The sequence below is a fragment of the Oncorhynchus masou genome, chromosome 6 (genome assembly GCF_036934945.1).
Source record: "Oncorhynchus masou masou isolate Uvic2021 chromosome 6, UVic_Omas_1.1, whole genome shotgun sequence".
Lineage (NCBI taxonomy): Eukaryota > Metazoa > Chordata > Actinopteri > Salmoniformes > Salmonidae > Oncorhynchus > Oncorhynchus masou.
Window position 1 is genome coordinate 22,476,592 of NC_088217.1, and position 17,430 is coordinate 22,494,021.

The window sequence follows — 17,430 nt, forward strand, 5'->3', positions numbered from 1 at the left end:
TGTCCGAGGCATCGACCTCCGCCACAAGCTGATGGGACGGATCCAGATGGCTTAAGATGTGGGCTGTAGTGAATTGCAGCTTGATGTCAGAGAACGCCCGGTCATCTGCTGGAGACCATATGAATGGCACCTCGGGAGAGGTGAGTGCAGAGAGGGTGGAAGCAAGGGTGCTGTAACCCCGGATGAAACAACGGTAGAAATTGGCAAACCCCAGGAAATGCTGAAGCTGCACTCTGGACGTGGGTTGATGACAATCCATCACCGCTCTCACCTTGTCAGGGTCCATCTGAACACTCCCTGCAGCGATGACATATCCTAGGAAGGAGATGGTGGTGTGATGGAACTCACACTTCTCTGCCTTCACGAACAGCTGGTTCTCCAGGAGACACTGGAGAAACTTCGGACATGGAGGACATGCTCTTGAGCTGACGAAGAATAGATGAGGATGTCGTCGAGGTAGACAAACACAAATCGGATCAACGTGTCTTGGAGTACATCATAGACCAGGGCCTGGAACACTGCTGGAGCGTTGGTCAGTCTGAACAGCATCACCAGGTACTCGGAGTGCCCGATAACTGTGTTAAAGGGTAGTCTTCCACTCATCCCCTTCCTTATCCGAAACGGATGGTAGATGTTCCAAAGGTCCAATTTGGAAAAGATGGTTGCTCCCTGGAGAGTGTCGAAAGCTGAGGAGATGAGTCGTAGCGTGCAACGGTTTTTAACCGTAATGTCATTGAGACCCCGGTAGTCGATACATGGATGCAGGCGGGGAGGAAGAGAGACACAAATCCAGCAGTGAGAGAGTCCTCAATATACCTTTCCATCGTTTCGGTCTCCGGACCCGACAGGGAATAAAGTCAACCCCGAGGAGGTGTAGTGCCTGGGAGAAGGTAGATGGCACAGGCTTACGGCCAATGCGGAGGAACCGAGGTGTCACAGGCCTTGCTGAAAACCTCCCAGAGGTCCTGGTATTCCGCAGGGATGACGGTTAGGTTCGTGGCTTCTCCCAAGCCCACAGAAAGATGTCCCAGGGCAGGCAGTGCCGACTTCAGGCAATGTACATGGCAAAACGGGCTCCAACGCAGGATATAACCAGTTGCCTAGCTGATCAGAGGATTGTTCCTCTGGAGCCAGGAGAACCCCAAAACCACGGGTTCATGAGGGAATTCAATTGACAGGAATTCGACACTCTCAGGTTAATGGGAAACGTAGTGTGGGTGACTCTCCCATCTAACACTCTGGCATCCATGTGAATGGAGATGGGTTGTGTGGGGATTCCCAGCTCCGAGACTAGGGTATCGTCCATAAAGCTCTCATCGGCCCATGAGTCAATGAGCATCCGGAGAGATTTGGGGTAGCATGGAGAGAGGTACGAGCAATGGAGGATGGGAAACTCTCCATACGACTCAGCAGCGTACTCATAGCTACTTGATGAGCCTCGGTTTTTAATGGGCAGATAGCTAAGAAATGTCCCATAGCTCCACAAAATAGACAGCTCTGGGTGTTAAGTCCGCATACGTGCTCAGCCGGAGACAATCTAGCCCTGCCCAGTTGCATGGGATCCGAATGAGGTGAGTCGGCAGCCCTCAGTCTTTCCCGAGTGAACTCGGGTGACATCGGATTCACTCGGATATGTAGACTTCGGGGCTCTCTGGGATTCATTGGAGGCGAGGTGGGAATCGAGGACGAGCTAGGGCAAAAGGTCACAGATTCCCTCTCCTTCCTATGTTCTCGTAGCCGCCCATCGATCGGGGGAGTAAAGGTCCATTGGCAGCTCCCAGGCTGCGAGTTCATCTTTGATCACCTCCAATAATCTGTGAAGGAACATGTCGAACAATGCTTATGGGTTCCAGGCACTCTCAGCTGCCAACTTTCAAAAATCCACCTTGTTGTCTGCCACACTACGGGAGTCTTGGCGTAGCGCTGGATCGAACACCTTCCATACTTCTGCCACAAACTCCTTCAGAATGAGGCAGACGGCAGACTGTTGCTCCCACACCTCTGTAGCCCAGGCGAGTTCCCTCCTGGACAACAGCGTTATGAGGTTACGAGCAGTCAGAGGGAAACGAAAAAGGCTGCAGCTCAAAGATGAGAGAGCACTGGGAAAGAAAGGCCCTGCAGGTTCCAGAATCTCCAGTGTAGTGCTCCGGAGGAAGTAAGTGGGGTTCTCGGGACACTGGGGTAGGCTGGGAAGAACAATCGCTGGTGGCAGGGTTGCTGAGAGTCTGGTGGATTACTGGTGTGGCCCGCTGCCTAGCAAGGAATCCACGGAATTGCTCCAGCAATGTATCGAACGCCTGGTCATGGCATTCTGCCAAGGTATAGAGTTCCTCCTCGTGTCTTCCAATGGTGGCTCTTTGCTGGGAGATAACAATGTGGATCTGGTCTGAGTCTGCTGGGTCTGTCATGGCCAGTCGGGCCAGCAAAGGGCAGGTTGAGGGCAGGCAAGGGTTTGTGATGAGGTCAGAGTCTGGCAGGTACAGGATGGCAGGCAGGCTCGGGGTCAGGGCAGGCAGAGGTTCGTAATCCAGTCAGAGACAGGCAGGTACAGCATGACAGGCAGGCTCGGGGTCAGGGCAGGCAAAATAGTCAGAACTGAGAAAACTAGGAAACGGAACTTGAGAAACAGGAAGATGGGAAAGTATGCTGGTAAGACCTGACAAGACAAGAGGGACTGGTTACAGACAAACAGAGAACACAGGTATAAATGCACCGGGGATAATGGGGAAGATGGGCGACACCTGGAGGGGGGTGGAGACAAGCACAAAGACATGTGAAACAGATCAGGGTGTGAGAAGGTTATTATTGTGGAGTAACTACAATGTTGTTGATCCATCCTCAGTTATCACAGACGTTAAACTCTAACTGTTTTAAAGTCACATTTGGCCTCATGGTAAAATCTTTGAACGGTTTCCTTCCTCTCCGGCAGCTGAGTTAAGAAAGGTGACTGGGTGTGCTCTTTAAGCTCCCCATCCCGGATCCGGGATCGTGACTAAAGCCTCAGGTTCATTAGCATAACGCATCGTTAACGATTTCTGAAAATCGCAAATAAAATGAAAATAATGCGCCTACTCTCAAGCTTAGCCTTTTCTAAACAACACTGTCATCACAGATTTTCAAAATATGCTTTTGAACCATAGCAATTCACTAATTTGTGTAAGAGTATGCTAAGCTAGCTTAGCATTTTGAGTAGCATTTAGCACGCAACATTTTCACAAAAACCAGATAACCAAATAAATAAAATCATTTACCTTTGAAGAGCTTCGGATGTTTTCAATGAGGAGACTCTCAGTTACATAGCAAATGTGCAGTTTTTCCTGAAAGCGTCTTTGTGTAGGAGAAATCGCTCCGTTTTGTACATCACATTTGGCTACCGAAACGAACCGAAAATTCAGTCACCTACAACGTCAAACTTTTTCTGAATTAACTCCATAATATCGACCGAAACATGGCAAACGTTGTTTGGAATCAATCCTCAAGGTGTTTTTTCACATATCTCTTCATTGATATATCGTTCGTGGAAGCCTGCTTTCTTCTCTGAATTCCATGGAAAAATACTTGCAGCTGACTTTTGCGCACCAATTTCGGCGCAGGACACCGGGCGGACACCTGGTAAATATGGTCTCTTATGGTCAATCTTCCAATGATATGCCTACAAATACGTCACAATGCTGCAGACACCTTGGGGAAACGACAGAAAGGGCAGACTCACTCCTCTCACATTCACAGCCATATAAGGAGACAATGGAAAAAGGAGCCTCAAAAATCCTGCTCATTTCCTGGATGCCGTCTCATCTTGGTTTTGCCTGTAGCTCACGTTCTAGGGCACGCACAGAGAATATCTTTGCAGTTCTGGACACGTCAGAGTGTTTTCTTTCCAAAGCTAACAATTATATGCATAGTCGAGCATCTTTTTGTGACAAAATTTGCGCTTAAAACGGGCACGTCTTTTTATCCAAAAATGATATAGCGCCCCCAGAGTTTCAACAGGTTAAAAAAGTGTAATTAAGTGTGATTAAAAACTTAACCGTGCTCAAAGGTATATTCAATGTTTGCTTTTTTTTACCAGTCTACCAATTTGTGCCCTTCATTATGAATACGCAATGTCTTGCCTCAAGACATTTCAGCTTTTCATTTGAATTAATTTGTAAAAATGTCAAAAAACATATTTACACTTTGACATTATGGGGTGTTGTGTGTAGGCCAGTAACACAAAATCTAAATTTAATACATTTTAAATTCAGGCTGTAACACAACAAAATGTGGAAATAGTCAAGGGGTGTGAATACTTTCTGAAGGCACTGTATACATAGCCAATAGGGCCTGGGGACCATAAAGACAGATGTGTTGTTCAATGGCGATACAGCTTATTAGATAGGAGATAGAGGGCCGCAGTTATTTGGAACATTATTGTCCGGGACTGTGGCTTTGGGTATGCCAGAAGGCTAATGTGATCAGTGATTTCCAGTCTGCCAAGTGTCATATAGCAGTGATTGGCTTGACTCTGGGTGAGACAACAATCTGAAAGTGAAATCTCAGCATCCTGACTTTTCCCCATGACCCAATGGACTGGAGCTGGGTCATCATTATATAATGTACTGAGTCTGACAGCCTGGTCTCATGATTTAGTGGTAAATATTGACATTTTGAATGTCATTATGTACTAAAAAAGGAATTTGACCAGTTATCTAGTTTCCACCATAGCCACAGGAAGGGTCAAGGTTAAGTGTTAAACTATCTTCCCAGGCTGTAGTTGAAACCTTTGACCAGAACTGAAGAATTCACTTTAATAATAAATAAATAGATCATCTGGATAATAAAGCATATGCATCTATCATTGCATTTGCAGACAAACAGTAAAATACTATTCCTAATGTGATGACTAGGAATATGTCCAGATTTGGTACCAGTAGCCTAGTCACTGCAGGTTATTGAAGTCAACAACTATTTGCAAAAATTACCTTCTGTACAGAGCGCACACTCGAGGTCCAGGGGTAAATTATTTAGGCTGTGCGGGAAAATGTTGTCCTTTTACAAAAAAATTGGACCAAATTTTACAAACTGGAGAAATTAGCATAATGTTTTTATACCACAAAAAGACACAAATGACAGGCTACTTTGATATTGACAAACTGAAAACAAAAAATGATCTCCTCTTGAATGCAACCAATAACGTATGTGTACGAAAGGGAGACACATAGATTGTACAATATGATTTCAATCTAATCTAATAATTACAAAAGTTTTGCTATTTTTAATTTGGATTTCACTCATTTGTAAAAATGCACTGAATTCAAGGATTTTCTACACAAAGGGTATTTTCTAATTCAACTCTACAAACAAGACCGAGCTTTTGTGTTTCAATAATGTCTCATTAAAGATCACATGGTCAAGCTGAATCCTTTTTGCAATAGTTTACCATTGTGAACATACCACCAATGTTCACAATGGTAAACTATTGCTATAAGGATTCAACCTGTTCATGTGATCTTTAATGAGACATTATTGAAACACAAAAGCTCGGTCTTGTTTGTAGAGTTGAATTAGAAAATACCCTTCATGTTCACAGAGCTGCTCAATGTGTCTTCACATACAGAGTCTTGAAGATATTACGGGCCAGTTACAAAGGTCATACAAGACAAATAACAAGTGGTCATACTGTGCCAAAGAGTTGGACTGAGATAGACATCTGATAGGACTCTCACTGCATTGGGTTTCATGAGTGCTCAACAGGGGCACCGCTCCATGTGTCAAGGAAAGTATGACTTGAGAAAGAGAGATTGATACAGTAGATTTTGACAGCAAGTTACAAAGAGAGGAGATTGAGAATGAGAGAGCAAGTAAGAGGAACAAGAGAGAGAAAGAGAGAGTGTGGCTGGGGGACGGACAAAGACAGAGAGATATAGGAGTGGTTTTAATACTGCCTCTCAAAAAACATTTTTTTTTAAATGAGGTACCAGTGAGGAGAGGCGGTCACACACACACCCACACCCACAACCCAATCCACACTCAGACTCGCTCAGTCATTCAGTCAGTGAAGACAGATATGGCTAAGCAGAGCTGAACTTCTTGTCAGTCAACATCCGGACATTGATCTTTCCCTCATTTGGTGTCACTTCTTCCCTTCTCTTTTCTCCTCATCGTTATGCACTTCAAGTGGGAAATAATTGAATCACCACCAGAGAAAGGAACTTTGCTCCAATGACTCTAAAAGTGGACTCTACTCTTTTCTACTTGCCTAGGTCAGCCAGATGAACACACACAAACCAGCCCACAAAGCCAAGGTAGGTCCCCCACTCTGGAACTTTGGCATTTTGGGCATCTTATTCTGATGTCAACTTGTATCATTCCAAGCTTTCTTTGTTGAGGGCAAAGATTATGGGCTGGAAATCTTAAGCTGAATGCTGAATGCTAGATATTTTGTTATCAACATTTGTTATTGACATTAATGACATGTATTTATTTGTTTTAAATTACGTATTCATCATGGCTGTGGATCTTGTTTAGAGTATAAGGTCTAAGTTTGCAATTCACACAGAGAGTGATGCTTTGACTTGATTGAAGGCAAGTTTATTTTATTTATTTTATACTTTGTGTGAATTTGACAAGACAGTTATTGAGTTGTAATTAACTGCATTTACTGTAGTAGCCTAGGCAATGCACAGAGAGTGGTTACTGTTACTGTGAAGAAGATCGATGGTTCCAGTCTGTACTGTGAAACACACCCAGTGTAGCCAATGGATCTTAGGCAGTGAGAAGAAATATTGGAAGCATTTTTTTGTTGCTTATGAAATGACCTTGGGATGCGTCACAGGTTTATGAAACAACTTCTGTGGCCCAGCTAAAACACACAGTACCACACTGAAAAGACAACATCTAGGATGACATAAGAACACTGTCTTTTTTAAATGTCTCTTCTTGAACTTATTTGCTAAGCTCAGCAGATATCTCTCTCTCCTGTGGTTCTTGTTGGTATTCACAGCCACAGGAAGTAGTTTGGGGGTGGGGGTGCTGCGTTTTCCCCCGACGGCCAGGCTCTTGGTGTATCATACATGTATATGACCGTCGTGAATGGGATGGATGGGGAGATGGGTTGTGAAAAGAGGAGTAATTGAAGCAGACAAAAAGCCACATCAAAGGAATTAGTCAATTTCCTGCAAAAAGACTTCACAAGTTTAAACCCCTTAAGGTCAATTTTCGTGCCCCCGTGTAAATGTAATTAGCATAAAAATAAATATATCAGTTCAAGTTAGAGATATCTGCTGTTTTGCATTAGATGCGTCTCAATCCACCACATCCGGCTATGTCTCACGTCTGTGTTGAAAGGTGACAGAGCTAGGGCAGTGTTTGTCAGACCATGGGACGTCCTTAAAATTGTTCTTCTCACACACTAGTCTCTATCTATCGAACGGTTTGGCCTACAAAAGACAGACGAGTCTCTCATGAACACGTAGATGTAGGTTGTTTTGTTCTAGAATACTCACAGTCCTCACAAGACTCGCCTGAAGGTCCCCGGGTACCAGTTGAAAAATTCATGGAAGTATACTGATCAAAAATATAAATGCAACATGCAACAATTTCAAGATGTTATTTAGTTACATTTCATAAAAGGAAATCAGTCAATTTAAATGAATTCCTTAGGCCCTAATCTGTGGATATCCTATTATTGGGAATAAGGATATGAATCTGTTGGTCACAGATACCTTAAAATAAATTGGCCTCACAATGTGCCTCAGGATCTCATCACGGTATCTCTATGCATTCAAATAAAATAAAATCAAAATGTATTTTTTCACTTGCGCTGAACACAACAGGTGTAGGTAGACCTTACATTGAAATGCTTACTTTACTTACAAGCACTAACCAACAGTGCAGTTAAGTAAAAAAATAGGTATTAGGTAAACAATAAATAAGTAAAGAAATAAAAAGTAAAAAAAACTGTCAAAAAGAACAGTGGCGAGGCTATACACAGGTAGTAGCGGTACAGAGTCAGTGTGCGGATGCATCGGTTAGTCGGGAGGGTGGAGAGGTTGGGGGGGGTAGCCATATGATTAGCTGTTCTGGAGTGTTAGGGCTTGGGGGTAAAAACTGTTGAGAAGCCATTTGGACCTAGACTTGGCGCTCTGGTACCACTTGCCATGCGGTAGTAGAGAGAACAGTCTATGACTGGGGTGGCTGGAGTCTTTGCTACTTTTTAGGGCCTTCCTCTGACTACGCCTGGTATAGAGGTCATGGATGGCAGGCAGTTTAGCCCCAGTGATGTACTGGGCCGTACGCACTACCCTCTGTAGTGCCTTGCGGTCTGAGGCCGAGCAGTCCGTACCAGGCAGCGATGCAACCAGTCATGTTGCTCTCGATGTTGCAGTTGTAGAACCTTTTGAGGATCTGAGGACCCATGCCAAATATTTTTAGTTTCCTGTAGTGGAATAGGCTTTGTCGTGTCCTCTTCACAACGGTCTTGGTGTGTTTGGACCCTTCTAGTTTGTTTGTGATGTGGACACCAAAGAACGTGAAGCTCTCAACCTGGCTAGGTCTCTGACGTCCTCCCTATAAGCTGTTTCGTTGTTGTCAGTGATCAGGTTGTCAGTGATCACTGTTGTGTTGGCTGCAAACTTAATGACGGTGTTGGAGTCGTGCCTGGCCATGCAGTCGTGGGTGAACAGGGAGTACAGGAAGGCACTGAGCACGCACCCCTGAGGGATTCCAGTGTTGAGGATCAGCTTGGCATATGTGTTGCTACCTACCCTCATCACCTGGGGGCGGCCCGACAGGAAGTCCAGGATCCAGTTGCAGGGGGAGCCATTGATAAAATACAATTGTGTTTGTTATTCATAGCTTATGCCTGCCTATACCATAACCCCACCACCACAATGGGGCACTCTGTTCCCGACATCAGCAAACCACTTGCTCACCCAATGCCACATGTTGTCTGCGGTTGTGAGGCCGGTTGGACGTACTGCCAATTCTCTGGCAACAGCTGCAGTCAGTATGCCAATTGCACACTCTCAAAATTTGAGACATCTGTGGCATAGTATTGTGTGACAAAACTGAACATTTTAGAGTGGCCTTTTATTGGCAAAATGCACCTGTGTAATGATCATGCTGTTTAATCAGCTTCTTGATATGCCACATGTGTCAGGTCGATGTATTAGCTTGGCAAATTAGAAATGCTCACTAACAGGGATTTGAGAGCTTCACGTTCTTTGGTGTCCACATAACAAATTTATGGACACAATTTGAGAGATATAAACTGTTATGTGTATGGAACATATAAAGTGTATGGGAATATATATGGGATATTTTCTTTCAGCTCTTGAAACATGGGACAAACACTTTACGTGTTGCGTTTATATTTTTGTTCAGTGTAGATATGGAGACTGTTTAGTGACAACAATGAGGGGTTAAATACACTATATACACAAAAGTATGTGGACATCCCTTAAAATAAGTGGATTTGGCTGTTTCAGACACACCCATTGCTAACAGGTGTATAAAATCAAGCACACAGCCATGCAAACTCTATAGACAAACATTAGCATTAAATGTCCTTTTGAAAAGCTCAGTAACTTCAACGTGGCACCATCAGAGATGACACCTTTCCAACAAGTCAGTTCGTCAAATGTCTGCTGTTACTGTGAAGTGGAAAATATATAGAGGTTTCAAGTTCCATCCCAGTGATAGAAAGTTGTTTGAGATTTTAATGCCTCAACTTAACCTTAAACACTTCAAAATTTGACTTTTGCAATAACTTTGAAATGTTACATTTGAGAAAATGGATGAACGTCTAATTTTGACCTATTTCAGATACCGGACACGAATATGATAATTCCAAGGGCATGTCTACATCTATGGGATCAATGATTCGCATGAAAAGTTCAACAATTTGCCACAATCTGGTGTCTGTTACTATGACTGAAGATGTGAATTATGTCTGAATCCTTAAAAGCAAAGCATTTTTTTGCTAGCGTTTTCACAGTGAAGATGATTGATAAGCATTAAGATGGACTGAATAATCTCCTTTATTTATTTTCCTTCTTTCCCTTCCTGTACTATTGGGTGGAATTCCCTGGCGCTGTGGTATGGAACCTGGCTCCAACTGCTCAGACACAGGGTATTCTGAAACATGCAACAGCGTTAACCCCAATAGAAGGGTGTCATGTACGGAGCTGAGACAGTCACATTTTCAAATGCAACATTTTTCAACTGTTCTGTTAGATTCTGGGTACGATAGCAAATTGAAGAAATTAATGATTGTATCGTCCTTTTTTTGTAAAATGGATTAAAGTGAGCTTGGATGATACATAGGTGCTATCGTATGATTCTAAATATTCTGTGTTCAAAATATGATGCTCTCCGTCAAACAGTGCATTTGTCGCAAATGTCAGAAAATGCACCCAAACCTTAAGGGAAATCAGCAGTTGCTACATACTATTGTCTACTCATAAATTAATGATATATACACCTATTGATTCCTGAAGAATATACAGTGTCTTCAGAAATTATTCACACCCCCTGACTTGTTACAGCCTGAATTTGAAATGGATTACATTTAAACAATATTCTATAATTCCAGTGAAATTCTGCTTTTAGAAATTTTTACAAATTAGTAAATCATGTAATGTCTTGAGTCAGTAAGCATTCAACCTTATGGCAAGTTTAAATACGGACTCACTCTGTGTGCAATAGTGTTTAAGTAATTTTTAAATGACTACATCACCTCTGTACCCCACACATACAGATAATTGTAAGGTCCCTCAGTCGAGCAGTGAATTTCAAGCACAGATTCAACCACAAAGACCAGGGAGATTTTCCATTGCCTTGCAAAGAAGGGCACCTATTGGTAGACATTGAATATCCCTTTGAGCATGCTGGAGTTATTACACTTTGGTTGTTGTATCAATACACCCAGTCAAATCAAAGTTTATTAGTCACATGCGCCGAATACAACAGCTGTAGACCTTACAGTGAAGTGCTCACTTACAGGCTCTAACCAATAGTGCGAAAAAAGGTGTGTGTGTGGGTAAGTAAGTAAAGAAAAACAGTAAAAAGACATTTGAAAATAACAGTAGCAAGGTTATATACAGACACCGGTTAGTCAGGCTTATTGAGATAGTATGTACATCTAGATACGGTTAAAGTGACTATGCATATATGATGAACAGAGTGTAGCAGTAGCGTAAAAAGAGGGGTTGGCGGGTGGTGGGACATAATGCAGATAGCCCAGTTAGCCAATGTGCGGGAGCACTGGTTGGTTGGACAAATTGAGGTAGTATGTATAGTTAAAGTGACTATGCATATATGATAAACAGAGAGTAGCAGCAGCGTAAAAGAAGGGTTGGGGGAGGCACAATGAAAACAATCCAGGTAGCCATTTGATTACCTGTTCAGGAGTCATATGGCTTGGGGGTAAAAACTGTTGAGAAGCCTTTTTGTCCTAGACTCGGCACTCCAGTACCACTTACCATGCGGTAGTAGAGAGAACCGTCTAGGACTGGGGTGGCTGGGGTCTTTGATCAGGGTTTTTAGGGTCTTCCTCTGACACTGCCTGGAGTAGAGGTCCTGGATGGCAGTAATGTACTGGGCCGTACGCACTACCTTCTGAAGTGCCTTGCGGTCGGAGGATCTCAGGACCCATGCCACATCTTTTTAGTTTCCTGAGGGGGAATATGCGTCCTTCCTAACTAAGTTGCCAAAGAGGAAGGAAACCGTTCAGGGCTTTCACCATGAGGCAAATGTTGACTTTAAAACAGTTGAGTTTCAAATCAAATGTTATTGTGGGTGTAGCGAAATGCTTGTGTTCCTAGCCCCAACAGTGCAGTAATATCTAACAATTCACAACAATACACACAAATCTAAACGTTAAATAATGGAATTTAAAAATATATAAATATTAGGATGTGCATTGTCAGAGTGGCATTGACTACAATACAGTAAAATAGAATTTAGTTTATACATATGAAATGAGTACAGCAGTATGTAAACATTAAAGTGACTAGTGTTCCATTATTATAGTGAACAGTCATTATATGTCTATGTACAGTGTCTATGTACAGTGGGGCAAAAACGTATTTAGTCAGCCACCAATTGTGCAAGTTCTCCCACTTAAAAAGATGAGAGGCCTGTAATTTTCATCATAGGTACACTTCAACTATGACAGACAAAATGAGAAAAAAAAATCCAGAGACTCACATTGTAGGATTTTTAATGAATTTATTTGCAAATTATGGTGGAAAAATAAGTATTTGGTCACCTACAAACAAGCAAGATTTCTGTCTCTCACAGACCTGTAACTTCTTCTTTAAGAGGATCCTCTGTCCTCCACTCATTACCTGTATTAATGGCACCTGTTTGAACTTGTTATCAGTATAAAAGACACCTGTCCACAACCTCAAACAGTCACACTCCAAACTCCACTATGGCCAAGACCAAAGAGCTGTCAAAGGACACCAGAAACAAAATTGTCGACCTACACCAGGCTGGGAAGACTGAATTTGCAATAGGTAAGCAGCTTGGTTTGAAGAAATCAACTGTGGGAGCAATTATTAGGAAATGGAAGACATACAAGACCACTGATAATCTCCCTTGATCTGGGGCTCCACGCAAGATCTCACCCCGTGGGGTCAAAATGATCACAAGAATGGTGAGCAAAAATCCCAGAACCACACGGGGGGACCTAGTGAATGACCTTACAGAGAGCTGGGACCAAAGTAACAAAGCCTACCATCAGTGACACACTATGCCGCCAGGGACTCAAATCCTGTAGTGCCAGACGTGTCCCCCTGCTTAAGCCAGTACATGCCCAGGCCCGTCTGAAGTTTGCTAGAGAGCATTGATGATCTAGAAGAAGATTGGGAGAATGTCATATGGTCAGATGAAACCAAAATATAACTTTTTGGTAAAAACTCAACTCGTCGTGTTTGGAGGACAAAGAATGCTGAGTTGCATCCAAAGAACACTGTAACTATTGTGAAGCATGGGGGTGGAAATATCATGCTTTGGGGCTGGTTTCTGCAAAGGGACCAGGACGACTGATCCGTGTAAAGGAAAGAATAAATGGGGCCATGTATCGTGGGATTTTGAGTGAAATCCTTCCATCAGCAAGGGCATTGAAGATGAAATGTGGCTGGGTCTTTCAGCATGACACTGATCCCAAACACACTGCCTGGGCAATGAAGGAGTGGCTTTGTAAGAAGCATTTCAAGGTCCCGGAGTGGCCTAGCCAGTCTCCATATCTCAACCCCATAGAAAATCTTTGGAGGGCGTTGAAAGTCCGTGTTGCCCAGCAACAGCCTCAAAACATCACTGCTCTAGAGGAGATCTGCATGGAGGAGTGGGCCAAAATACCAGCAACAGTGTGTGAAAACCTTGTGAAGACTTACAGAAAACATTTGACCTCTGTCATTGCCAACAAAGGGTGTATAACAAAGTATTGAGAGAAACCTTTGTTATTGACCAAATACTTATTTTCCACCATAATTTGCAAATAAATTCATAAAAAATCCTACAATGTGAGTCTCTGGATTTTTTTTCTCTCATTTTGTCTGTCATAGTTGAAGTGTACCTATGATGAAAATTACAGGCCTCTCTCATCTTTTCAAGTGGGAGAACTTGCACAATTGGTGGCTGACTAAATACTTTTTTGCCCTACTGTATATAGGGCAGCAGCCTCTACGGCGCAGGGTTGAGTGATCGGGTGGTAGCTGGCTAGTAATGTTTATTTAACAGTCTGATGGCCTTGAGATAGAAGCTGTTTTTCAGTCTCTCAGTCCCAGCTTTGGTGCACCTGTACCGACCATTTCAGATCGTCAGTGATGTGTACGCCAAGGAACTTGTAGCTTTCCACCTTTCCACCCACTGCGGTCCTGTCATTGTGGATAGGGGTGTGTTCCCTCTGCCTTTTCCTGAAGTCCACGATCAGCTACTTCATTTTGTTGACGTTGAGGGAGAGGTTGTTTTCCTGTCACCACTCCACCAGGGCCCTCACCTCCTCCCTGTAGGCTGTCTCATCATTGTTGGTAAGCCTACTATGGTTGTGTCGACTGCAAACTTGATGATTGAGTTGGAGGCTGCAAAAAATGTTGTAAAGAAATGAACTTCATGTCATGAATACAAAGAATTATGTTTGGGGCAAAAGACTAGGGAGTATTGTTCAGGATAAAAATAAACAAAATAGAGCTAAGCACAGGTAAATTCCTAGACGAAAACCTAGTTCAGTCTGCTTTCCAAAAGACACTAAGAGACAAATTCACCTTTCAGCAGGACAGTAACCTAAAACACAAGGCCAAGTATACACTGGAGTTGCTTACCAAGACAATATTGAATGTTCTTGAGTGGCCTAGTTACAGTTTTACTTAAAAATCGGGTTGAAAATATGTAGCAAGACTTGAAAATGGTCAACAACCAACTTGACAGACCTTGAAGAATGTTTAAGTATAATGTGCAAATATTGTACAATCCAGGTGTACAAAGCTCTTAGAGACTGAACCAGAAAGACTCACAGCTGTTTTCAATGCCAAAGGTGATTCTAACATGTACTATAATAGATACAACTATTATACATGGAACTTTAGATAAACTTCTCCTTAATGCAACCGCTGTGTCAGATTTAAAAAAACTTAACAGATAAAGCATTGCATGCAATAATCTGAGTGCGGCGCTCAGAGCCCAAACCAACCAAAGAAATATCCGCCATGTTGTGTAGTCAAAAATAGCATTATAAATATTCACTTACCTTTGATGATCTTCATCAGAATGCACTCCCAGGAATCCCAGTTCCACAATAAATGTTTGATTTGTTCGATAAAGTTAATCATTTATGTCCATATATCCAGCGGAAAGTTCAGATGAAAGGTCTTAAAAGTTATATTACTGGTCATAGAAACATATCAAACAAAATATAGAATCAATCTTTAGGATGTTTAACATAAATCTTCAATGTCTCAACCGGAGAATTCCTTTGTCTGTAGAAAAGCAATGGAATGCGAGGTAACTTTCACATGACTTTCACATGACCGTGCGTCATGAGCTCGTGGCTCCTGGCAGACCTCTGACTCATTCCCCTCTCACCCCCTTCACAGTAGAAGCCTGAAATAAACAACTGTTGACATCTACTGGAAGCCTTAGGAAGTGCAACGTGTCCAATATCCCACCTATCTTCAATAGGGGCTGAGTTGAAAAACTACCAACATCAGATTTCCCACTTCCTGGTTGGATTTTCTCAGGTTTTTGCCTGCCATATGAGTTCTGTTATAATCATATATCATTATTCAAACAGTTTTAGAAACTTGAGTGTTTTCTATCCAGCGCTACTAATAACATGCATATATTAGCATCTGGGACTGAGTAGCAGGCAGTTTACTCTGGGCACACTTTTCATCCAAAAGTGAAATGCTGCCCCCTATCCCAATGAAGTTAATACATTTTGAATTCAGGCTGTTACACACAACATGTGGAATAGGTCAAGGGGTATGCATACTTTCTGAAGGCACTGTAAATAAATGCCACATGAACTTAGTGTAACTGTTGTACCCCATCAGAACCCAAAATATAATCTTGTTTGTAAACAAAATACATGTAAACAAACTGTATAGCCTCAAAACATGTATTTAACTGTAGTGGTGATATCATGCATGGTCATTCCTTGGATCCATATCTCTGTATATGAATTTGAAAGGGATTCAATTTAAAAGCTAAACATTTCTTCCACATTAACGGACGCTACTAATAGAATTATCTTTTTATAATTGTTTGATATACTGTTCTCTCAGAAAGGCAAGTCTTGGAATTCCTCTCTACAGGAAACAGCTTCAAGATGTAGTAATAATATTATTTTATTATTACATTAATCTTCTTAGATTATTATTGCATTTGATTTTTTAATGAAAATACATAATTCATTCATTTGAAAGCCGTCATTGTAACAAAAATCTCTATATGTACTTTTTTTCAACAAAAGTCCTGTTTTATACAGTGGGTCACAAATGGTCTTCATATTAAACAAATAACTGTGCTCATATTGTTGGGATATTGGAAGCAGGGTGTTTACATGAGTTGAGTTAATTGAAATAAAAAATACTTGAGTGCTGTTGGAGTGTTTCATTAGAACACCCACCCATCAATAACTGTTGTTTTTGGCCTCCACGGTGCTAGCCAATGTGTACATTAAGATTTTATTCACATGATGATTTTTTTCTGTTCTGTTACAAAGATGGGATGAATGTGACCAGTGTCTGATGTCTGTATATGTCTTGAAATGAAGTGTTCTCTGGTGTATGGTTAAGGCCATGACGGAATCTATGGAGGCAACATCTTCTGATGAACACATGTTATTTCAATATTTTTATTTTTTTATTATTATGGCATTAATCCATATAACATTTTATACTGTTGCGAAACATATCAATCTATCAATTACATATGCCGCTTTTGCTGTGAAAGAAAGGAAAATAAATAAGCCCACAGGTTCCATCTGGTCATGATTTTGGGGAGAATAACCATAAAATACAAATGCCGTATCGTAATTTGATCCTCCTGTTGTTGTAGGAAACGCAAACTTGTATAGCCATAGGATGTGTGTGTGTGTGTGTGTGTGTGTGTGTGTGTGTGTGTGTGTGTGTGTGTGTGTGTGTGTGTGTGTGGTGGGGGTGGGGAAGCTGGGGAATGTTTGGCTGCGTTACAGACGGCTATGTTGGCGTAAAGGCCCAGTGCACTACTTTTTAAAGATTTATTCACATATTTTTTTTAAATGTACTACTTATGATTTTGCAAGTGGTGCTGCAGCACCCCCCCCCCGACAGGTATGAACTTGTAATGTAATGTTTTAAAAAGGCTTCTAAAGTTTGTAATTTCCACTTGAAAATTTCAGACTTGATAAGCCTAATGATAATTGTATCGTGTACGTGTGTGTGCGCATGTGTGCGTGTGCATGTATTTGTTAAAGATTACATCTTTACGTCCTTGTAAAAAAGAATAATATTAATTTAAATTACAAGTTGTAAAAATGACAACATTTTCTTGAAACAAGTGTCTTCAATCAGGTAGAACCAAATCATTTGTATTCTCTCACTCTTTTTTGATGTGATAGGATATACTGTTAGCTGTTCACTTTTCCAGATGTTTATAACCAGTGATCTGCAAGAGTATGGGAATTGGCAGCAGAGATACTGTAGTACTTTACAATCACTTTCAGTATGAAAAGTGAAAAAACTAAACAAGATACAATATGATTTTAAATTAAACTAGCATGATTTTATTGACTATCAAATTTGAAGACATATCCAAAAATGTGTCATACCCCATGTGACCTAGAATTGTATATACTTAATATGTAATTTAGTTATCACATGTGGATAAAAGTAACTATTGTGCCTAACATTTTGCAACTCATTAATGAACAATATTGAACCCGATTTAGATCTTTGCTGTTCTTTA

General features: G+C 41.6%; 1 protein-coding gene across 3 annotated transcripts in view; it reads left to right on the top strand.

Annotated features, from left to right (window-relative positions):
* The first annotated feature begins 5,952 nt into the window (after nucleotides 1–5,952).
* Nucleotides 5,953–17,430, top strand: part of LOC135541629 (uncharacterized) — a 39,730-nt gene continuing 28,252 nt past the window's right edge. For all 3 annotated transcript variants that reach the window (XM_064967942.1, XM_064967943.1, XM_064967944.1), the window contains exon 1: nucleotides 5,953–6,284. In XM_064967942.1, coding sequence (XP_064824014.1) covers nucleotides 6,252–6,284 — 33 coding nt within the window. In that variant the 5' untranslated portion in view covers nucleotides 5,953–6,251. The remainder of the gene's footprint in view (nucleotides 6,285–17,430) is intronic.